Below are 24,549 nucleotides of genomic sequence, written 5' to 3' on the forward strand. Positions count from 1 at the left end.
GCAGCTCTCCGGCTATATTTTTTCACCTGATGACAATTGCTTGGGTTGCGATCGAAACGTCGTGATGTTTTTATAATTTTTCTATCGACGTGGCTTTACCAAAAGACCCAAATTATATATTATTGCATATTACTATTAAACTGTAGTGTATTTATACAAAATGCAAGAGTGTATACAAAATGTATATGAATGAACATTAATGTCTAATGAAGTACAACATCGTACAGTAAATGATTCACTAATCGTCAATAGCATCCGGCTCAGATATAACACTATAGATGATTATTTTCAATATGTCAGAACACAATAGATTATTATCACTATATTAGAGCGTTTTCTTTGGCAGCTTTCCCACTCTTTTTTCCTCCTGATGACGATCGCTTGTGTTGAGATCAAAACGTCGTAGTTTATTTTTATTTTATTGTTTTTCATTTGAACCTTATCTACGTGACTTTACCGAAATGCGCAAACAATACGAATTCCTGCGCAAGTCACGAAAGTTTTAAGTCAAGGTTTATAATAGAATGCAAGAGGTATTTTCTTTGGGACTCGTTTCTAGCGCTGGTGATAGAGTTACACCCTCAAATCCACGTCGACGTGATGACTGGGGCGGTCCCAAGGTGCAAGCGTGAATGGGGGGCGGCCGGTCGGTCGGTGTACCCAGCGGGATCCGAGTACTCTGAGACTTTACTGCGTCACAAGTAAATCATTGTGACCCGATCTACCACTCCCACCCACCCACCCACATCCCGGCACGACGTTGTACGAGGGTTTTTGGTGCGCTCACGAGTAGGCGTCGCCGGAGAAATCTGGCGTCACTGCGGTGACGGCGCAGCCCAGCACCGCCGTGACGACGCCGTCGTGCGCAGTCGCGCTCGTTTCTTCTCTTGGAGAGGTCTTCGGAAGGCGACGGTGAGGGGGCGGGGAGGGGGAGTGCACAGTGACAGCAAGGGAATGCGTTCATTAGTTCGTGTCTCAATCCGCTAGTCCTGGTGAGGGTCGCAGCAGCAGCAGCGTGTTGAGTAGGGTGGTCCAGACCTCCCTTTCCCTGGAGACAGACTCAAGCTCTACATTCCTATATACTACTATACACTACACTACTACACACTATACACTAAACTACTATACACTACTGTACACTGCACTACTATATACCACACTACTATACACTACACTACTATACACTACTACAGTATACACACTTTCTCTCAACAGTTTATCTCTATTCACTTTATCTCTCTTAACTTGATCTCTCTTAACTTGATCTCTCTTCACTTGATCTCTCTTAACTTGATCTCTCTTCACTTTATCTCTCATCACTTTACCTCTCTTCACTTTATCTCCCGTCACTTTATCTCTCTTCACTTTATCTCTAATCACGTTATCTCCCGTCACTTGATCTCTCTTCACTTGATCTCTCTTAACTTGATCTCTCTTCACTTTATCTCTCATCACTTTACCTCTCATCACTTTACCTCTCATCACTTTACCTCTCTTCACTTTATCTCTATTCACTTTATCTCCCGTCACTTTATCTCTCTTCACTTTATCTCTAATCACGTTATCTCCCGTCACTTGATCTCTCTTCACTTTATCTCTCTTCACGTCATATTTCATCACTTTCTCTCCGATTACTTTATCTCTCAATAGAAATTCAACAGACACGTGACATACACGTGCAACATACACACTCAACGTCAAGCAAGGACTTCACGTTCTCCCGTTGGAATATGGATGGGTCCACATTGCTACGAGTTCTCTGAGCAGGGTGATTGTCCGTGTGTCCAGAGGGTCCGTGTGGAACAGCCCTGGGTATGAGAGGCTCACCCGTATCTCCGGTGGCATCTGCTTCTCGTCAGAGCTGAGATGAGCCCTGCAAACAAGGACAAAGATCACCCATGGTGAGGCCCTAACAGACTGGTGGGTGGCCGGTGCTACGCCGGGCCAACTTTGCCTCCCTAGTGGCGATGTTCACTACACCACCACCGCTGCACAATGTAGTCATTTGAGGCTGAGTCGACCTAGGGGAGGCGCAGGACTGTGGGCGGTAATCGAAATCGGGTTACGGCGCGGAGTTTGTAGCGCTAACCACTACTACATCACCGCTCCCCATTCGGCTGCAATCACGTCACCAATTTCTCCACTGGGCACGTAGCTCATGGCAGAGCACATTTGAACCCTGCTCATGCAGCTGCACGCACCAATACCAACACCCGCGCCATTCGCCACTAAGTGACAGCGACGTCACCACGACGTTTGTGCCAGGCTATGTGCACCTTGAGGCCACGTAAAGTGTCGAACGCCCACTGACAGGAGGTCACGGGGCAGACAGAGCAGGTGCCACATGTCGATTGACTGAGACGACTGGCCGATGCAGCACCTGTGCCCCCTACTGTGCCAACTTGCTGTGCTTTAGCCACTCGGCGCTCCGCTCGTTGTTGTGAGCGTCGCTCCTCCGCCCTCCGTTGTTCGAGAGCGACTGCCTCCAACTGCCCAGTAGCGTCCTTCACGAGCCTTCTCCACAGAGGCCGATCTTGAAACCACTGGTACCAGTCATCGGCAAGTTCACTCAGCTCCACATTCTCGTGTACCACATCACTCCATCTCTTCTCTAGCCCGTGCCGTGCCCGTTTAGCCCCCTCGATCTGACCGAACAAAAGCTGTTTAGGCATGCGGTGGCTGGGCATGCGGCTACATGACCAAGCCAATGCCTCCTTGCCTGCCATAGCAGCTCACCGATGGGACTTTGTCCACATCTTTAAAGAATATGTGAGCTCCTCACACAATCCAGCCAGGTTAAACCCAGGATGAATCGTAGGCAGGACAGCCTAAATGTTTCTAACTGGCGAAGATGTTCCATTTGGGGGGTCCACGTTTTGCAAGCATAGAGAAGGTTGGTAATGACCGTGGCCAAGAAGACCTGAAACTTCGTGCGGCGCTAGAGACCAGGTAGCTTCCACACAGCGTTATGCAACAGATGAAAAGATAATGCCACTCGACTGATTAGGAGTGAGGCCTCTGCTGTCAAACCAGAGCCGGCCATAAGCACACTGCCCAGGTATGGGAAACTCTCCATTCTCTCCACAACTGCCCTATCACCAATTTGGAGTTGTGGGGGTAGAGTGTCCAATGGTACAAAATACCCAGGCAGGTGCTTAGTTTTGGTGGGGCTGATGGTAAGTCCCAACCTCTTAGTGGCAAGCTCCAGGTTCAGCAGCAGCGCCTCTAACTCCTCCTCTGAGTGAGCAGCAATTATCTGGTCATCGACATACATAACATGGTTGAGCAATAGGGAGCCATCCATTGACCACACCCAGGCATCGATCAGCCACTCATTGTGTCTGTACCAGATGGAAATTTCTCCGGTATAGCTATTGAAGGCCTCACAAACTACCATCATAAAGGTCCTAAATGATCGTGAGCAGCGGGTCAGGGACTCCGAAAGCACAACAAATAACCCAGAGCCCAGGCCTACTCATGGTATCATAGGCCTTGACCAGGTTAATAAAGCAGAGATGTAGGTCTTCTTGGAATTCCCTACACCTCTGCTGTAGCAGACGGACAGAAAATATGGCATCTCTGCAGGACCGCCCTTTCCTGAAACCGAATTGGGGCGCCGCAAGCCTCACTTCAGCGTGCCTGGCATGGCGATGTTGAATAATCCTTGCCCCACTTTGCGCAGAAGCGTGGCCACCACATCTATGCCTGATGAAGCTAGCTGTAATTACTGGCAAAACGTCGTACTCAGACTGTAAATGATGTGGCTGGGCTCTCCAACACACCGGTGTGCTGTACTAGTGTAGTGGTGTAAAGGACGGACTAATACACTTCTTCATGGCACACACAGTTTATTATCTTAATTACACAGTCCCTAACACACAAGGGGTATACGGTCCCCTTACCCGTTAACCTGAGGAGGTACAGCCTCCGACCCTGCACAGCTTACACTCACCCTTCGCTCCTATTCTAAGGAGCTACAGCCTCCGGACTTGCCGGCTATCTAATCTCCCCGCTAGCCTAGCGTCCTCCGGCTGGGACCTAGGGGAGGCACACTGACCCGCCGCTGGCCCGGCGGGTCCCCGACCTCTGGTCGCTCAAGACCTTCGCCCTCACAAGGGCAGGAAGGCTGGGAGCCAGGGTCCTATCCAGGACCTATCTCCCCTGACCACTGGTTACACTGAGACCCAGCCCTGACAAGGGTCCTAGCTGGCTCCGGTCGACTTCGGTCTGCGTGTAGCAGAACCGGCCTCGAGCCCTCTGGCTCCCCGTCTTTTATAGGAATCCTCTCGGAGGGGTGGGGCTATGGGGGATCACAGCGCCCCCATGGCCCCCCAGGGTTAACCGACGCGGACGTGGATGTAGACACCCGTGTGTGGGTGCAGACACCCTTGTGTTTCTTGTCCGCCTCTCTCCCCGTAACAACCCCTACACTAGTATACTACACTATACACTACACTATATACTACACACTACACTACACATTATACACTACACTACACACTACTACACACTATACACTACACTAGATTACACTATAGACTACACTATATACTACACTATATGCTAGTGCTGTACCGGTACACTACACTATACACTACACTATACACTACACTACACATTATACACTACACTACATTACACTATACACTACACACTAATATACACTATACACTGCACTAGATTATACTATAGACTATACTATACACTACACTATATGCTAGTGCTGTACTAGTGACGAATTGGCACGATCTGTTTACGTGACAACTATCACTACTAGTTGGCTGTGTCGGGTGGTGGCGAGTTTTAACAATGCAACATTTACATATTTACGCGATCTAACCCAAAAAACCTCTATTATGGATGATATTGGTGGTGAAAGTCTGCCACGTGTCAAACTGAAAACCCTCCCACGGACACTCAAGTGGCCAGCAGAATAGAAATGTCTCACTGAGCCCTGAACTGGAACTCTTGAGACGGAGATTTGCATCTCATTCGGTCACTCGTTTTACGGGCAGGGTGAGGAGGGGTGGCGGTAGAGTTAGTAGTGGTAGAGTTAGTGTTAGTAGCGGTAGGGGTAGAGTTAGTAGTGGTAGGGGTAGGGTTAGTAGTGGTAGGGGTAGAGTTAGTAGTGGTAGGGGTAGTGTTAGTAGTGGTAGGGGTAGTGTTAGTAGTGGTAGGGGTAGAGTTAGTAGTGGTAGAGGTAGTGTTAGTAGTGGTAGGGGTAGGGTTAAGTGTGGTAGGGGTAGAGGCAGTGTGAGTGGTAGGAGTAGAGGTAGTATGAGTGGTAGGGGTAGAGGTAGTGTGAGTGGTAGGGGTAGTGTTAGTGGTAGGGGTAGGGTTAGTAGTGGTAGTGGTAGGATTAATAGTGGTAGGGGTAGTTTTAGTAGTGGTAGGGGTATAGTTAATAGTGGTAGTTGTAAAGTTAGTTGTGGTAGGGGTAGAGTTAGTAGTGGTAGGGGTAGTGGTAGTAGTGGTAGTCGAGGTAGGGTTAGTAGCGGTAGGGGTAGGGTGAGTGGTAGGCGTAGTGTTAGTAGTTGTATGGTTAGTGTTAGTAATGGTAGGTGTAGTGTTAGCAGTGGTAGGGGTAGAGTTAGGTATCGTAGGGGTAGTGTTAGCAGTGGTAGGGGTAGTGTTAGTAGTCGTAGGGGTAGTGTTAGTAGTGGTAGGGTTAGGTGTGGTAGGGGTAGAGGCAGTGTGAGTGGTACGGCTCGAGGCATACACTCACCCACTCACCCACGCACTCATTCTCCCACTCACTCACCTACTCACGCACCCTCTCACCTACTCACACACCCACCCAGTCACTCACCCACCCACTGAGTCAACCAATTAATCACTCACCCACTCACCCACTAACTCACACACAAACTCACTTACTCACACACTCACCCACCCACTCACTCACCAACCTGGTGGTTTTAATGTTTGTTTACGTGAATTCTGATGTCCGATTCTGTAAGTGAGGTTCACTCCATCGGCCAGGATCTATCCACTGCTGGATGAATGCCCCCTCACTTATCAAAGCAACAACCCACCTACCACCACAACCATCACAACCATCACCACCACCACCACCACCACCACCACCAACCCAACCACCCATCCACCACCACAACCATCCAGCCACCATCACCACGACCAACACCACAACTGACCACAAACACGCACCCCTTCTTCTTGTTCGTCCATCAAAGTTGATGATGACCATGGCACGTTTGTCATTTTGTTGGGTTTTGATGAGTGCGCAGATGGCTGAAGAAGCCAATCCGAGCCCGAAATTATCTGTGGCACACTGGACAGGTCAGGGAGGATGTAGAGCTCTGAGGTGCAGCCACACACCCTTCCTTGGTAGATTTGCGCTGCTGCCTCTTCAAGATAGCACAGGAGCTTCTCCTACTCTCACAGAGGACTGCACCGTCCTGTACTTTTCTTCTCCAGGCAGGTCGGTCCTGTGCTAGGGATTCCCAGCTTTTCAGGTCGAATCCAAAGCTCTTCAAGGAAGCTTTAAGGGTGTCCTTGTAGCGCTTTTTGGGGCCACCTTGTGCTCACTTGCCATTCTTCAGCTCGCCAAAGAAGACTTGTTTTGGAAGTCTCACGTAGGGCATTCTGGTCACGTGGCCAGTTCATCTAAGCTGTTCCTTCGCAAGCAAGGTGTAGATGCTGGGGATATTTGCCTTGCTGATGACTTCCGTGTCAGGGATTCTGTCTTGCCACTTGATCCTCAGCAGTTTCCTCAGACAGCTCAAGTGGAGATGATTCAATTTCTTGGCATGGCGCTGGTAAACTGTCCAGGCTTTGCACCCATACAGAAGAGTTGGTAAGACAACAGCCCGGTAGACCTTCAGTTTTGGCCTTGACAATCATGATGTTAACTTCATCATCTATGTGCACAGCGCGAGACAGTGTACTACCAAGGTAAATAAACTTGTCAACGGCTGAAAGCTTTTGCCCATTCACAAAGATGGTTGGCTCAGTGTAGGGTTTCCCAGGAGCAGGTTGGTATAGGACTTCAGTCTTCTTTGTGCTGATTGTTAGGCCGAAGTTGTTACAAGCTGAGGAGAGGTGGTCCATACTGTCCTGTAGATCTTTATTTGAGCCAGCAGCCAGAGCACAGTCATCAGCAAACAAAAGTTCTCGAACAGTGACTTCCTCCACTCTAGTTTTGACTTGCATCTTCCGCAGATTGAATAGCCCACCGTCAAAACGGTAGATGAAGTTAATCCCAGTGTTGTGATTCTGGAATGAGTCTTGCAGCATGGCAGAAAACACCATGCTGAAGAGCGTTGGCGCTAAACGCAGCCTTGCTTCACCCCGTTTGTGATTGGGAACGGATCAGAGAGTTCTTGCTGGTCTCTGACGCTGGCCATCATGCCATCAATGGAGATTGCGCACGATGCCAATGAACTTGTCTGGACACCCATACTTGGCCATGATTTTCCATAGGCCCTCCCGGCTGACTGTGTCGAATGCTTTTGTTAGATCAACGAAAGCCATATATAGATCAAAAATTTGTTCTTGGAATTTCTCCTGTAACTGCCGGGCAGTAAATACCATGTCAGTGGTTCCGCGGTCTTTTCTGAAACCACACTGACTCTCCGGTAGCAGACCCTGGTCTAGGTGGACAATTAGGCGGTGCAGAAGGATTCTTGCCAAGATTTTGCCAGCGACTGATAGTATGGAGATGCCTCTATGGTTGTCGCAGTCCTGCCGATTGCCTTTCCTTTTATATAGATTGATTATAGTAGTATCCTTGAACTCCTTGGGAACGGCTTCTAATTTCCACATAGACTGGAAGAGGTCGGTCAGTTTCTCGACTAAGCGAGGCCCTCCAGCCTTGTAGATTTCTGCTGGAATGGCATCGGACCCTGGAGCTTTGCCTGATGAGAGGAGTGTTATGGCTTTGCTGGTTTCCTCAGTGGATGGTAGAACAGCCAGGGACTGGTTTATTTCAACTTGAGGCAGTCTCGCAATTGCCTCCTCATTTATGCATGATGGCCGGTTGAGGACCGCGCTGTAGTGTTCGACCCACCTTGCAAGTATTTTGTCCTTCTCCATGAGGAGTGTTGTTCCATCTGAATTCAGGAGAGGTGAAGTTCCTGAGTGTTGCGGACCATAGACCTGCTTGAGTGCATAATAGAGACACTTGGTGTTGTTACTGTCAGCGTAGGATTGAATCTCCTCAGCTTTTGCGCACAGCCAGACGTCTTGCATGACTCTGAGTCTCTGCTGGACAATCCTGCGAATGTTGAGGAAGGCAGTTTTCTTTAAACTTGAGCTGCTGTCATTCAGATATGCTTTATGCAGGCAGTGTTTTTCGTCAAGGAGTGCTCGGATTTCTGCATCGTTCTCATCAAACCAATCTTGATGTGTACGTAATGGAACACCAAGTGATTCAAGGGCTGTAAAATGCAGCACGGTCTTGAGTGCAGTCCAGTCTGCCTCAGCGTCTGTATGCTCGAAGCTTAGAGATTCCAGGTGATGGTCTAGAGCCTCAACAAAGGCCAGTCTGGTGTGTTCCTGTTGTAGGCGAGTGATGTTCCTTGTGGGCATCTGCTAGGCTTAATCCGGATGTTAAGTTTGGAGATGATGAGACGATGGTCAGTCCAACATTCAGCACCACACATTGCCTTGGTCACCCTGACATCGTGCCGGTCGCTCCTCCTCATGATGACATAGTCAATCAAGTGCCAGTGGTGTGAACGAGGATGCATCCATGAAGTTTTCTTGCGCTTTGGTAGTTGGAATATCGTGTTGGTCATGAGCAGGTCAAATTCAGAGCATGTTTTCAGCAGTAGAAGACCGTTGCTGTTACATTTTCCAATGCCATGTGCACCTATGACTCCATTCCATGATTGATGGTCACTTCCAACTCTGGCGTTGAAATCACCCAGTATCAGGAGTTTGTCCGAGCTGGCTGTGGCAGCAATAATGACTTCCAGGTCATTATAAAACTTGGTTTTGATCTCGTCAGAGTTGGTCATGGTAGCGGCATAGGCACTGATGATGATGGCCGCCTTTTTACCAAATAGGTGGAGCTGTAAGGTAATTAAACGGTCGTTTATCCCCTTGGGTTGGCTTGCCAGTTGGTTGACCAGGTGATTTTTTACTGCAAAACCAACACCAGCATCACGTCTCTCCTCCTGGCCTCGTCCACTCCAGAATAATGTGTAACCTGCACCCACTTCAGTCACTTGTCCAGTATCGGCCAGTCGGGTCTCACTAAGGGCAGCAACATCCACATTGTATCTAGCCAGCTCTCTGCCCACGAGGGCGGTGCGTCTCTCAGGTCTTTTTGATCCAGATGTGTCCTCAAAGTGCGCACATTCCAGGCGCCAACAGTGAGTGGTATCACTTTGGTCTTTTTCGTTTTATTTGTTTTTCTTTTTGTTTTTCGACCGCAAGTATGGGATCCCGCCAGCTGCGGTAGGCTGGCCAGGATGTTTTGAAGCAGGCAATGTTTAGGGTACCTTTTCTAACCCTTTCCTCACTACGGAGGTGAGCAGTGTGATCCTGAATAGGGCTGCTCAGTCCCTCAGGGTGCTGCCGGACTTCACTGCTGCTTCGGTCCAGTGAGGGAACGACCAATATCCTGAGCCGCCTGCGTGCAGGTTTGTGGCTACAGCTTCCAGCATATCCATGCCTGCTGACCACCCAACCACCACCACAACCACAGAACTAAAAGGAGGAGCCTCGCTGTACCAACGACGTTTCATCATTTCAGCTTTTGTCTTCCTCTCCCGTTCACTCCCAGCCCCCCCCCCCCCCGCCCCACTGGCCACATTCACCCACCTGGTACCGACATCTCTCACCTGAGCACCGCAGACCTCCAACAATGGGCTGTCCCCCGCCTCGCCGCCTCCGCCTCCTCGTCGCTGCCATCACCGTCGTCGGGCGGCGGCCTCCGACTTATCCCGCTGGGCGATGGAAAGGACTCATTGTAGATGTCCCCCTTCGTTGTGGAACCGTGCAACCTGTATTCCACAGAGGTCCAGAAGGGACCGGTCCAATTCCCGACAGAGGAATGCCAGCCTCTCATCTCCACACACACACACAGCCCTCTCATAATATAGTTTTTTTCGAGTTAGATTGTGTAAATATATAAATGTGCCATTAAAACCCACCACCAGCCGACACAGCCAACTTGTAAGGGTTGTCACGCAAACAGAACATGCCAATTCGTCACTAGTACAGCACTAGTGTGTAGTGTATAGTGTAGTGCATAGTGTAGTGTATACTGTAGTATACTAGTACAGCGCACCTGTGTGTTGGAGAACCAAATTACAACATTTACAATCTGAGTATGACATTTCGCCAGTAATTACAACTAGCTTCATCAGGCGTAGATGTGTTGACCACTCTTCTACACTCTTGCGCCACATGGGGGGGGGGGGGGGGATTACTGAGGCAACGTACATGATGCATGTGCATTATGCGAGTCCTTTGAACTTGTCCTTCCTGTCTATTGTGTGTATTAAAATAGCCCTACCAACGGTAATCCTTATTGGAGTATGATGCCCTTCATAAACAACCATTTAACTAATGTTTTGTTTGATATTTCACTTCCACGCTGCACTAAGGTGGTAGCTTTTAGAACGGTTAAAATGTTTTATTTCTGCTTGTATGTCTGTCTATATAGTTTTTTTTCTGGTTAGATTTTTGTTGCTACTTCTTTTATACCTGATGAAGATTGCTTGTGTTGCAATCGAAACGTCGTAGTATGCTATTATTTAATTTATTATGTTATCTTTATACGTGACTTTACCGAAAGAACCAAATAATAATTCCTGCAGTCACGAAAGCTCCGAAATTGAGATTGAACCACTTCTACGGGGAAGTTTTAAGCTTATTTTTTTCTCTCTCTCTAGCTTTTTGTTTTCTCTCTCTGCCTGTGTCCTCTCTTTGGAATTTTCACACTTAAATTCTAACTTAGCAATCTTTGAAATACGTAATCAACCGGGCTATGCGTTAATTGTGTGTTGACCGACTCTCTGTGTTGCATTACATTACATTTCGATATTTTACTAGGTTATTTAATTTTAGTGTGTCTTTCTCCTAATTTTCAAGCTTGCGTACCATACCACGTCGTCGTCCACTCATTGACATGCTAATTTTTTCTCTGCCCCCTCCCTCTATCCGCCCCCGCCCCCTCTCTATATTTAAGGCCTCGTCACATAAACAACCTCTTTCTTTGTGCTGATACGTGTTCTCTCTCTCTGTGTGTGTCTTTGTGATGTATGTCTGCTTGTATGTCTGTCTATAATTTTTCTGGTTAGATTTGTGTTGCTATTTCTTTTATACCTGATGAAGATTGCTTGTGTTGCAATCGAAACGTCGTAGTATGCTATTATCAAAATAAATTGAGTGTCCTTGTTGGCACGCGTGTTCTGCTACTGCTGACAGTTGCAGTTTGGAGAATTTAATGTTTCTCTGAAGTTCTTTTAGTCTCGTGTTGATGAATCGTCCTAATCTCCCAACATAACATTTACCACACGTGCAGTTAATCCTGTACACACCTTCTGTTGATAGCTTCGGTAATACATCTTTTGTACCAGATATTAACTAATGAGAAAAGTAAATTGCCAAAAACAAATATTAACTTCAGTGAAGCAAAAGCCTTAAGAGCATTGAGTGCAAATAAAGACATCAAATGCATAATGTACGTTGACTCAGTAATTCCCCTCTCCCACTTTGCGCAAGAGTGCAGAAGCGTGGTCACCACATCTACGCCTCTATATAAGGAACGAAACAGTAAGACTTCTCCACAAATCTGGCTGTCGCCTGATGAAGCTAGTTGTAAGTCTTGACTTAAAGCTTTCGTGACTGCAGGAATTAAAATTCTTTGAGGTCTTTCGGTAAAGTCACGTAGATAGGTTGAAAAAAAATAACAACAAAAAACTACAACGTTTCGATTGCAACGCAAGCAGTCGTCATCAGGAGGAAAAAAGTGAGGAAAGCTTCTGAGGCAGACTGTTTTAAAGGTTTGAAATGGGTGTAGCCCAAGGGTCATATGAAGTGGGTGGGGCTAGTGATGTTAATGTGAAAGATTAGCATGTTAATGTAAGATCGGAGAGCGGCGTCCAAGACGACGGCGCGGAAATATCACAGCCGGTTATTATTTAAACTGGTTAATGATTGCTCAGTTTGTACCCATCTTCTCATCTGAAATTGTGCCTGTGTCTAGAAATATGGATGGCTTCATGAACGAATCTTTGTTGATAGCCAGTGGGTTTGCAAAGTACCTTTGTCATGGAGAATAAGTTTCGTGTGAGCCCATCGCATAAAAACAATGATCAGCCACAGCCGAGGTATTGGTCCTACCGTGTTTCAGATCTCTCTTATGCTCACGAACACGGTCCGAGACATGTTGCTTACTTCCCCCAATGAAAATGCTGCCGCAGGCATAGCTTAGTTTGTAGACGCCGGAATATTGCATGTCAGGGATCACTTCCTTCACAGATGGGATCAGATCACGAATTTTATGTACTGTGTTAAATCGAACCTGGATCTTGTGTTTGCTCATGATTTTGGAGATCTTTTTGGTGACCCCTGCTATGTATGGCAAGTTGATGGTTTTGATTGGGTCCTCAGATGGTTATTTCCCAACGGTTGGGGTGACAGCTTTACGGATTGTGTAGTCTGAATATCCATTCATCTTGAGAGCTTGGTGTACATGTTCCAGTTCACTGGCTAGGTGATGATGATTCAGAAATGCATCGAGCTCTATGGTATAGAGTTTTAATGAGGGAATTCTTCTGGGATATATGGTGGTAGGAGTCAGGTTTGTAATTGTAGTTGTAATTACTGGCGAAACGTCGTACTCAGATTTTAAATGTTGTAGCTTGGCTCTCCAACACACCGGTGTTGTTCTGCCTTACGGCAGGTGTTTTACTCCACGGCAGGAATGGGGGTGTGAGTACACAGGAATTTCCTGTTTTGAGGTTGAGTTTGGTCATATGAACAGGAAGTTACGATTGACAGTATTTCAACCACGAGGCTGGCGTCAGCAATTACACACAGAGTTCAAAATGGTGGCACACATCGCGTCTCAGTGAAGGCAGATGTAACTGTACATTATGGGACTTTAAGAAGCATTGTCTGTAAGTTCGTTTATGTTCTTATAATATTGGGAATGCTGTTATAATGTTAGAACGACCGTTATAATGCTGACAATGCCTTTATAATGCTGTTAAATTGTTATGATAAAACGAGGCCTAGTTAACAACAAAGCCTGCAACTTGCCTTATGGTGAATGTTACTTGTAATCGAATAAGTCGAGTCAAACTTGTACCCAAGTAACTTTATTGCGATATGGAGAGCAAGGATGACGAAATGTCTCATTCATAGTGCAGTGTTATATGTGTAGGGCTTGAGTATAGCGCGCCACGCATCCCCCGCCTCTGTTGCTATGCAAGCAAGCACAGTACAGTGGGGTGATGTGAGGACATGGTTGTTGTTGTGGCTTTAGGTGAAGTGGATCGTTAAGTGTTGAAACAGGTGTCAGGGTAGCCGGGAGGACACAGGCCAGCGATTGACTGAAAAGGTAATTGGGTATTAGCTGGCGTCACTCTGGCAGCAAAAACAAGGCCACGTGGCATGGGGGGCCAGGGGGCGAGCGATAAGCGGGGGGTTGAGATAATTAAGGGAGATTAATTGGTGTGGGGATATAAGCCAGAGCGCAACGGAGAGACGGGAGTCTTATACGAGTCGGCGTCGTGGATGGAGCTGCAGCAACGGTGCCCGGGGAGTCGCAGAGCAGGCGATAGCGGAGTAGAGCGTAGAGAGACAGTGTTAGCAGAGTAAAGCATAGAGAGACAGTGGTAGCGAGAACGCAGTGAGCAACCAGGGTAGCCATGCATCGGAAGGATGCAGTGGAGGAGAAACCGTAGAGACGACAGACGTAGCGAGAGTGAGAGAAAGACGCGGAGCGACACGGAGTGGAGTGAGGGCACGGAGAGACGCGGAGCGGTGGCACTGCAGAGAGACGCGGAGCGGAGCGAGGCCGCGCCGAGACACGGAGCGGTGGCGCAGCGGAGGTGGACTGGAAAATAAAAAGGAGAGAAAGACAACCCGTGTACGAGTCCTACATATGCAGTGCTGTACATTTGGGGTGCAGTGTGATGATTGCACGATGTGCCTGTGTTTAGGACAGTAGCTTGTTCTCTTGTATAGCTGTTCAGTGCTGTTCTGGGTGCCTGGTCCATCCAGGATCTATTGTTGAGAAACATGTTACCTAGGACAATGTTGTGATGCTGTAGTGTTCATGTGTAGAGGTGTTACGGAGGGGGTGTTGTAGAGTTGTTACGGATGGGAAACAAACACACTGGGCGTGGCTATGTCTGTACGCGAGGAGGTGCTTACAGCGACGTCCGCACCGTTTAGCCTGGGGGGCTAATACGGCGCTGGGATCCCCCACGGCCCCACCCCTCAGTGGGGGAGTTGATATATAAGGCGGTGAGCCGGAGGGCTCGGGGTAGTGTTCAGCTTTAACCAGTAAAGAAAGAAGATCTGCTAGATAGGCCCTGGGACTCCCCTGGATCGCTGTCCTTCTCAGGGCCGACCAGGCAGAGCCAGTGGCGTGGCCCCGAGAGCCCAGAGCCGATGCTCTTATCAGAGCCAGTCTGGGGACTCAGGGTGCCGTAATCCCAGCTTAACCAGGGCTGGGTTAGCTAGCCTCCCCTAGCCCGGTAGTGGAGGACCTAGGAGTAGGCTAGCTGTGAGATAGAGTGTTGATCTCCCAGTTAGACGGGTGAAGGGGCCAATACCCCTTCAAGTGTTGTACATCCCGGCCTGTTCTGTACTTTGTACTTAATAAATAAGTGTGCCTCCAACTACGTCGTCCAAGTCTCCTTGAACCACACTACATCTGGCGTCAGAAGTGGTCTTCTAAAAGGATGGACACGAGACAAACGGCTCGTACCAGGGAACCGGGGGCGGAGGAAACCACGGCCGACTTTGAGCCCGAGATGGCTGAAGGCGACTCTGAGCAGCCAGGGCCAAGTCCACCCACACCGCAACGTCAGGACGGATGGGGACTGTCGGCTGACGGACTGCGGCTGGCTCATACACGACTGGCGGAACTACTTTATGCAGCAGCCGCCACATTGAAAGAAATTACTCGACTGGGGGCTGGAGGAGCTGCACGGGGCGATGACAGCCGACATGCGACGCGGGTTCCCGCCATTTCCATGGGGCCCGAATTCGAATTTTCCGCCATGGGTACAGTGAATGCTGAGGGCGGGGCCGGGCTACGTCAGATGACCGACGTTCAGCAAACAGAAGCCGCCACGTCGTCAAGAGCGGCCAGCGCGTCACCAAAAGAGCAAGCCTCGACTGCGGACGCCGCGTTACAACAGCGATTACCACCTCTCAAGGAGTTCGTGGGCGAAGACGGTGACTGGGGTGGCTTCCAAAGACGCTTTCTCGCTCACCAATAGATGGCACAATGGATGGATGACGAAGCACTCCGCGCGCTGCCGGCGATGCTCGACAGTGATGCCCTCGCTACCCTCACCTCGGCGCCAAGAGCGAAGCGCGCCACGCTGCAGATGGCGCTTCAACTCCTGGCTGCAGTCTATGGACCACCTTCGGACTGCAGGCAGCTGTTCTATGATCGCCAGCGGGGCGCCAAGGAGTCGCCCCTGGCGTACCGTACAGCTCTCCTGGCCCTGGCGAAAACGGCTTTCCCGCGGATGGACGAGGAAGGGGTGGACGCCATGGTGACGGAGAAAATACTGCTGTTGGCGGACGAGTTGGACATTGTGTCTTGGCGCACGACGACATGGAGATGTGTTCTCTGCGGGCCGCGCCACACATCCACGCAAACTTGCTGTCCCAGCGTCGCAAGGCCAGCAAGGCGGTGGCCAGCCATACCATGGCTGCAACCACCCTCCCATCGGAAGACATCTGCGCCGTGGATCGCCCGACGGAGTGGAGATCTGGAGTACGACCAGCTCGAGACGGACCGAGCCACCAGGATCAGCCCAAGTCATCTGGCCACGCGCTGCTACAACTCTGGCCTCCGGGGCCATGTGGCTTCAGGATGCCGGGCTCCACGACAGCGCGGGGCGACGCCTCAGCAGGACGTCGCGCCTCTACCCAAGCCTCACCAGCAAACTCCGGCGAGTCGTGGCACCCCAGATGTTTGGCCTACGCACACACCTGTGACACACTCACGCACTGCAATGGACGGGGGTCGTAAATTGCCTGTCGTCGCGCCGAAACGTGCCACTGTGGGGAGTGCGTTCCAACCGGGCCAGTGGTCCGAGTTGGCCCATCGCGTTGTTGCCGCGTCGTCGGGGTCGTTGGTTGTTGTGGGGCATATTGATGGGGTTGAGGTGCGGATATTAGTTGATACGGGAGCATCGGCAACTATTGTGTCCGATTTGATTCATAACATTCTCCCCGTTCAAAGTCGTCTCTTGCTCCCCGTTGATGTTCCATGCTACGCTGCTAACGGGGGCTCACTGGGCATTATCGGACAGATCCGCGCGAAAATTTGTATTGGGGACATCAAATTATCCGGCCCGATATTGGTCTCCTACTCGCTGGCGGTTCCGTGCCTGTTGGGGACGGATATCTTGGCCAAAATGCCGATTCGTATCCTAGTCGACCAGGGTTGCATTGAACTCCCGTAGGGCCGACGTGTTACGTTCCTGTCCTCCCCCACTATGGTTCGGACGGCATTTGCGACAGTACCGGCACTGGTTGCGAGGACGGTACGCGTACCGCCGGGAGCTCAGATGCTCGTGCCTCTTAGGCTGCGTTGACCATTTGCTAAGGGGATTGGGGACCAGGGGGTTCTGTTGGGACCATCTAGAGCCGGGGTCAACGGACCTGACTTGATAACGGCCCAGACCATTGTGAAAGGGGACGGGGACCGCTTCATCGCGGTCCTCAATGTGGGATCGCGAACGACTGTGGTTCCTCAAGGGACCATGCTTGCGCACGCGACGCCGGTACCCTGTGAGGAATCCGTCATTAGTCAGGTGAGCACTGCTCCTCCGTCGCAACCACATGCGGACCGTGATGAAGGGTGGCTCGATGTGCTTTGTGCGGGATCATCGGACCTGTCCGACTCACAGCGTGAGAGGCTTCGAATCCTCCTGCGCGAGTTTTCCGACGTTTTTAGTCAACACAAATACGATCTTGGTTGTACTAAACTGCTGCGACACCATATTGACAAGGGTGACAGCGCGCCAATATGCCAAAATCCTTTTCGGTTGAGTTCCGCCGAAAAGGACCATGTAAAATCGGCCGTAGATGACATGTTAGCCGCGGATATTATATCCCCTTCTACCAGCCCTTGGGGTGCGCCGATCATCTTAGTTAAAAAACATGACGGCTCATTGCGCTTTTGTGTCGATTTTCGTCGGCTGAACAAAATTTCTGTAGCCGACGCATACCCGCTTCTTCGGATGGATGAATCGCTTGATGCCTTGGCAGGGGCGCGGTTCTTCTCCACATTGGATTTGCTTTCAGGATTCTGGCAGCTCCCTCTGGATGATGAATCTAAACCTAAAACTGCTTTCCGTACGCCGCACGGCCTTTTCCAATTTAACCGCTTGCCAATGGGGTTCCACTCAGCGCCGGCAACTTTTCAGCGATTAATGGAATTGGTCTTGGCTGGGTTGCAATGGGATTCATGTTTGATTTATTTAGACGATGTCATCGTCTTCAGTAAAACATTCGATGAACACCTCCAGAGGTTGCGTGCGGTTTTCCTCAAAATGCGGGCTGCTAATTTGAAATTCAAACCCCAGAAGTGTCATTTGCTACGCGAATCGGTGCGGTATTTGGGCCACATTGTTGGACGCTCAGGTATTGCCACTGATCCCGCCAAAACGAAATGTGTCAGCTCCTGGCCGACTCCCACCTCCGTGGGGGAGGTCAGGAGTTTTGTTGGATTCGCGTCATACTACCGACGCTTTGTCGCTGATTTCGCGACAATTGCAAAGCCCTTACATGCCTTAACATCGAAGGGGGTCAAGTTTCACTGGGGACAGGAGGAGGAGGCTGCTTTTCGCTCCCTCCGGGACGCTCTAGTGGGGGCTCCGCCATTGAGTTATCCTGACTTCACAAAACCCTTCCTGCTCGATATGGACGCAAGCAACACGGGCATTGGGGGCGTGCTTTCGCAGGTTGTTGAGGGCGTAGAACGTGTGGTAGCGTACGGCAGTCGGGTGTTGTCTTCGGCGGAACAAAGGCACTGTGTTACCCATCGGGAACTATTGGCAATCGTTTACTTCATTCAACAGTATTGCCCATATCTGTACGGTCGTCATTTCACCGTCCGCACAGATCATGCGGCGCTGCAGTACGCCTTGTGAGTTCAACAGCCATCGGGACAATTGTCTCGATGGTTGGAGATTCTCCAGGATTTTGATTTTGAAACTACTTATCGTAAGGGCGTTCGCCACACGAACGCAGACGCTCTGTCGCGTTTGCCGCCCACCTCCGAGTGCGCTTGCCTCCTGGGTTCGGGGTGTTGTAGACCTCCAAATATGATCTCTGATCCAGTCCTTGCGGCCGCCGCTGATGTGCCTTCGGTTGGCGGTCCTATCGAGCACGAAGGGAGGGATTCTCTGCTGGGGTTGTCTGTTGCGGAATGGGGGCGCCTCCAAATGGAGGACACCTCCCTCCTCGCTTTGCGCCGTCGCATCGGGGGAGTTGGTCGGGGAGGGGAAAATGTTGACTCGTGGGGGTTAGTTCAAGGTCTTTTGATGCATTGGGATGGGAGATCCCGCCGCCACCGGCTGGTGGTGCCTTCCGCTTTGAGGGGTAGAGTGGTGTGGACTGCGCACGAGCGACTCCTTCACCTGGGGACTCACAAAACCCTTGCCATGCTTCAGCTGGATTTTTCTTGGCCGGGCATGGCAAGGGACGTCGAGGATCTTTTAGGGTCGTGTACTCAGTGCGCGCAACGGAAGCCACCAGCGCGGGGGTCCAACCCACCATTGCAGTCTATCAAAGTTTCCAGGGTTAATGAGCTCGTTGCGCTTGATATTCTGGGCCCATTCCCCGCTACACCCAGGGGAAATAGATACCTATTGACCGTGGTAGAATATTTTATGCGATGGCCTATGACCTGGCCCCTCGCCAACCAGTCGGCAGCAGCCATCATGGAGACCTTTGTCCAGGGCTACGTCCTCGACAAAGGTGTTCCGGAGCGGCTGCTGACCGACCAGGGTAAAAAAATTTCGGGTAAACTTCTCCACGAGGTCTGCGAGCTCCTGGGAACGAAAAATATTCGTACCTCCCCATATCATCCGCAAACTGACGGGATGGTGGAGCGTCTGTATCGGACTATCACGTCCATGCTGTCACAACAGGTCTCTGAATCACAGACCGATTGGGACCTTCATATTCCGGGGGTTTTGGCGGCATACAGAATGGCTCCTAATGTATGGCCGCGAGGCTAGCCCGCCTGTTGCGACCCAGCTGCAGATCTCCGCGCTGCATGCTAAATCTAAATTGGCGGACCATGTCAAATTCAACATCGCCAAATTGACAGAGGCGCGGGAGGCAGCCCTCCAGAATTCGGAACTTCGCCAAAGGGCGAATGAGAGGCTCAGGCTGGGTCGGGCACATGTGCTCCAGTGGAAGCCGGGTGACAAGGCGTGGTTGCACTGTCCCCAAATACCGCTGGCGACCTCGTCTAAGCTGGTGCGGCCGTGGCGGGGGCCCGTGGAAGTGGTGCAGGTCTTGCGGCCACAATGTGTGCGTATCCGGTGGGGGAAGCGTCGGTGGTTCGTGCACCCCTCCAGGTTAAAACCGTTCGTTGCGCCCCATGTTCCTACCACACACGCGCGTGGCCAAACATGTGAGGGGTCCACCGACTCCCGGAGTCCGACTTCGCTGCTTTCACCTAACTTGCCACCAACTGTTCCACCTCCAGGTGCACCAGGATTGACGTGCTCACGACCGCCAACCCCTCCCGGGGGGGTCGGGAGTCGCTCAGCAGCGAAGCCTGACTTTCTCGCACCCGGACTGTTGACACCCACCACTGGGCCAACCGGGGTTGCCCCGTGTGACGGGCCCGCTGCAAGAACGCGCGCCAAAACGCCAGACTTTTATGAGGTCGGCTGCTTGTGCGGCCCTTGCGGGGGGGGGGGGGGTCCTGGGAATTGTATATATGTTGCGTTTTTACGGGGTTTGGTATTTATTCGGGGGGGGGGGGGGTGCGTCGGGTTATTTTTCTTTTTCTTGTTGTTATTGTTCATTCTTGTTGTTGTTCTTGTTAAAATTTACGCGAGGCACACACGGATTTGGGGGGGATGCATCTTTATTGTGATTTTGTTGCAGCCGAGATGGCTGCGGGCTGTACAGGGGGGGGGGGGGTGATGTAGAGGTGTTACGGATGGGAAACAAACACACTGGGCGTGGCTATGTCTGTACGCGAGGAGGTGCTTACAGCGACGTCTGCACCGTTTAGCCTGGGGGGCTAATACGGCGCTGGGATCCCCCACGGCCCCACCCCTCAGTGGGGGAGTTGATATATAAGGCGGTGAGCCGGAGGGCTCGGGGCAGTGTTCAGCTTTAACCAGTAAAGAAAGAAGATCTGCTAGATAGGCCCTGGGACTCCCCTGGATCGCTGTCCTTCTCAGGGCCGACCAGGCAGAGCCAGTGGCGTGGCCCCGAGAGCCCAGAGCCGATGCTCTTATCAGAGCCAGTCTGGGGACTCAGGGTGCCGTAATCCCAGCTTAATCAGGGCTGGGTTAGCTAGCCTCCCCTAGCCCGGTAGTGGAGGACCTAGGAGTAGGCTAGCTGTGAGATAGAGTGTTGATCTCCCAGTTAGACGGGTGAAGGGGCCGATACCCCTTCAAGTGTTGTACATCCCGGCCTGTTCTGTACTTTGTACTTAATAAATAAGTGTGCCTCCACCTACGTCGTCCAAGTCTCCTTGAACCACACTACACATGCATTGTGTTGATGTTTCCAAGTATTAACATATGGTGTATCTGTGCTGTGTTTTTCCATCAGTTTTACCTCGTTCAATTCAATAAGTTACGTTTGGAGTCGGATGTTCACCCTGGCTTTGAAGGTTTATTGGATGCGAGGTTAACTACTCGGATAGCGGTGCAACGCAGCGCACAGCGAGGCTGAGACAGGTGTGCTGTACTAGTATACTACGCTATACACTACACTATACAATAAACTACGATATACTCCATTACACACACTACACTATACACTACTATACACTATACTACACACTATACACTACACACTAGTGCTGTACTAGTGACGAATTGCCACGTTCTGTTTACGTGACAACCCTTACTAATCTTGATTTGAGGCTTTTGTGACTGCAGGAATTCATAGACTTTGGTTCTTTTAGTAAAGTCACGTAGATGGAAAAAAATAATAATAACCCTCACTAGTTGTCTGTGTCGGGTGGTGTCGGGTTTTAACCACCATTTATATATTTATGGATGATATTAATCGCGAAAGCCTGCCCATGTGTCAAACTGACACCGCTCCCACGGACACTCAAGTGGACAGCAGAATAGAGCCCGGAACTGGAACTCTTGAGACGGAGATTTGCATCTCACTCAGTCACTCGTTTTACGGGTAGGGTGAGGAGTGATAGGGGTAGTGTGAGTGGTAGGCATAGAGTTAGTAGTGGTAGGGATAGAGTTAGTAGTGGTAGGGGTAGTGTTAGTAGTGGTAGGGGTAGTGTTAGTAGTGGTAGGAGTAGAGTTAGCAGTGGTAGGGGTAGTGTTAGTAGTGGTAGGGGTAGAGTTAGCAGTGGTAGGGGTAGTGTTAGTATTGGTAGGAGTAGAGTTAGTAGTGGTAGGGGTAGAGTTAGTAGTGGTAGGGGTAGAGTTAGCAGTGGTAGGGGTAGTGTTAGTAGTGGTAGGGGTAGAGTTAGCAGTGGTAGGGGTAGTGTTAGTATTGGTAGGAGTAGAGTTAGTAGTGGTAGGCGTAGTGTTAGTAGTGGTAGGGGTAGAGTTAGCAGTGGTAGGGGTAGTGTTAGTAGTGGTAGGGGTAGTGTTATTAGTGATAGGGGTAGTGTTAGTAGTGGTAGGGGTAGTGTTAGTAGTGGTAGGGGTAGTGTTAGTAGTGGTAGGGGTAGAGTTAGTAGTGGTAGGGGTAGTGTTAGTACTGGTAGGGGTAGTGTTAGTAGTGGTAGGAGTAGAGTTAGCAGTGGTAGGGGTAGTGTTAGTAGTGGTAGGGGTAAAGTTAGCAGTGGTAGGGGTAGTGTTAGTAGTGGTAGGGGTAGAGTTAGCAGTGGTAGGGGTAGTGTTAGTATTGGTAGGAGTAGAGTTAGTAGTGGTAGGCGTAGTGTTAGTAGTGGTAGGGGTAGAGTTAGCAGTGGTAGGGGTAGTGTTAGTAGTGGTAGGGGTAGTGTTAGTAGTGGTAGGGGTAGTGTTAGTAGTGGTAGGAGTAGAGTTAGCAGTGGTAGGGGTAGTGTTAGTAGTGGTAGGGGTAGAGTTAGCAGTGGTAGGGGTAGTGTTAGTAGTGGTAGGGGTAGAGTTAGCAGTGGTAGGGGTAGTGTTAGTAGTGGTAGGGGTAGTGTTATTAGTGGTAGGGGTAATGTTAGTAGTGGTAGGGGTAGTGTTAGTAGTGGTAGGGGTAGAGTTAGTAGTGGTAGGGGTAGTGTTAGTAGTGGTAGGGGTAGAGTTAGTAGTGGTAGGGGTAGTGTGAGTGGTAAGCGTAGAGTTGGTAGCGGTAGGAGTAGTGTTAGTAGTGGTAGGGGTAGTGTTAGTAGTGGTAGGGGTAGAGTTAGGTGTGGTAGGGGTAGAGGCAGTGTGAGTGGTACGGGTCGAGGCATACACTCTCTCACCCACTCACCCTCACACTCATTCTCCCACTCACTCACCTACTCACGCACCCTCTCACCTACTCACACACCCACTCACTCACTCACCCACCCACTGAGTCAACCAATTAATCACTCACTCACCCACTCACCCACTAACTCACTCACCTACTCACTTACTCACACACTCACCCTCTCACCTACTCACACACCCACTCACTCACTCACCCACCCACTGAGTCAACCAAATAATCACTCACTCACCCACTCACCCACTAACTCACCCACCTACTCACTTACTCACACACTCACCCACACACTTACCCACTCACTCACCCACTCACTCACCCACTCACTCACCCACTCACTCACCAAGCTGGTGGTTTTAATGTTTGTTTACGGGAATTCTGATGTCCGACTCTGTAAGTGGGGTTCACTCCATCGGCCAGGATCTATCCACTGCTGGATGAATGCCCCATCACTTATCAAAGCAACAACCCACCTACCACCACAACCATCACAACCATCACCACCACCACCAACCCAACCACCCATCCACCACCACAACCATCCAGCCACCATCACCACGACCACCACCCCAACCGACCCACAACCACGCACCCAACCACCACCACAACCACAGAACTAAAAGGAGGAGCCTCGCTGTACCAACGACGTTTCATCATTTCAGCTTTTGTCTTCTTCTCCCGTTCACTCCCATCCCCCCCCCCCCCACCCCCGGGCACATTCACCCAACTGGCACCGACGTCTCTCACCTGAGCGACGGCCTGGACAAGGCTCCGAGCACCGTAGACCTCCACAATGAAAGGGCTGCACCCCGCCTCGCCGCAAACGCCTCCTCGTCGAAGCCATCACCGTCGGCGTCGCCGCCATCACCGTCGTTGGGCGGCGGCCTCCGATTTATCCCGCTGGGCGATGGACAAGTATCCGGCCAAGAGTTAGTAGTGGTAGGGGTAGTGTTAGTAGTGGTAGGGGTAGTGTTAGTAGTGGTAGGGGTAGAGTTAGTAGTGGTAGGCATAGAGTTAGTAGTGGTAGGGGTAGAGATAGTAGTGGTAGGGGTAGTGTTAGTAGTGGTAGGGGTAGAGTTAGTAGTGGTAGGCATAGAGTTAGTAGTGGTAGGGGTAGTGTTAGTAGTGGTAGCGGTAGTGTTAGTAGTGGTAGGGGTAGTGTAAGTAGTGCTTGGGGTAGAGTTAATAGTGGTAGGGGTAGTGTTAGTAGTGGTAGGGGTAGTGTTAGTAGTGGTAGGGGTATTGTTAGTAGTGGTAGGGGTAGTGTTAGTAGTGGTAGGAGTAGTGTTAGTAGTGTTAGGGGTAGTGTTAGTAGTGGTAGGGGTAGTGTTAGTAGTGGTAGGGGTAGAATTAGTAGTGGTAGGGGTAGAATTAGTAGTGGTAGGGGTAGTGTTAGTAGTGGTAGGGGTAGTGTTAGTAGTGGTAGGGGTAGTGTTAGTAGTGGTAGGTGTAGTTTTAGTATTGGTAGGGGTAGTGTTAGTAGTGGTAGGGGTAGAGTTAGCAGTGGTAGGGGTAGAGTTAGTAGTGGTAGGGGTAGTGTTAGTAGTGGTAGGGGTAGTGTTAGTAGTGGTAGGGGTAGTGTGAGTGGTAGGTATAGTGTTAGTAGTGGTAGGGGTAGAGTTAAGAGTGGTAGGGGTAGTGTTAGTAGTGGTAGGGGTAGTGTGAGTGGTAAGCGTAGAGTTGGTAGCGGTAGGGGTAGTGTTAGTAGTGCTAGGGGTAGAGTTACTAGTGGTAGGGGTAGAGTTAGGTGTGGTAGGG

General features: G+C 50.4%; 1 protein-coding gene across 1 annotated transcript in view; it reads right to left on the reverse strand.

The window, feature by feature from the left end:
* Window positions 1-23,630, reverse strand: part of LOC144738055 (uncharacterized) — a 35,799-nt gene extending 12,169 nt beyond the window's left edge. The window contains exons 1-4 of the mRNA XM_078620962.1: window positions 23,539-23,630; window positions 9,810-9,971; window positions 1,828-1,873; window positions 788-897 (exon numbers count right to left, since the gene is read on the reverse strand). Coding sequence (XP_078477088.1) covers window positions 788-897; window positions 1,828-1,845 — 128 coding nt within the window. The 5' untranslated portion in view covers window positions 1,846-1,873; window positions 9,810-9,971; window positions 23,539-23,630. The remainder of the gene's footprint in view (window positions 1-787; window positions 898-1,827; window positions 1,874-9,809; window positions 9,972-23,538) is intronic.
* Window positions 23,631-24,549: the final 919 nt, after the last annotated feature.

The sequence above is a fragment of the Lampetra planeri genome, chromosome 77, assembly GCF_965212315.1.
Source record: "Lampetra planeri chromosome 77, kcLamPlan1.2.h2, whole genome shotgun sequence".
Taxonomy (NCBI): domain Eukaryota; kingdom Metazoa; phylum Chordata; class Hyperoartia; order Petromyzontiformes; family Petromyzontidae; genus Lampetra; species Lampetra planeri.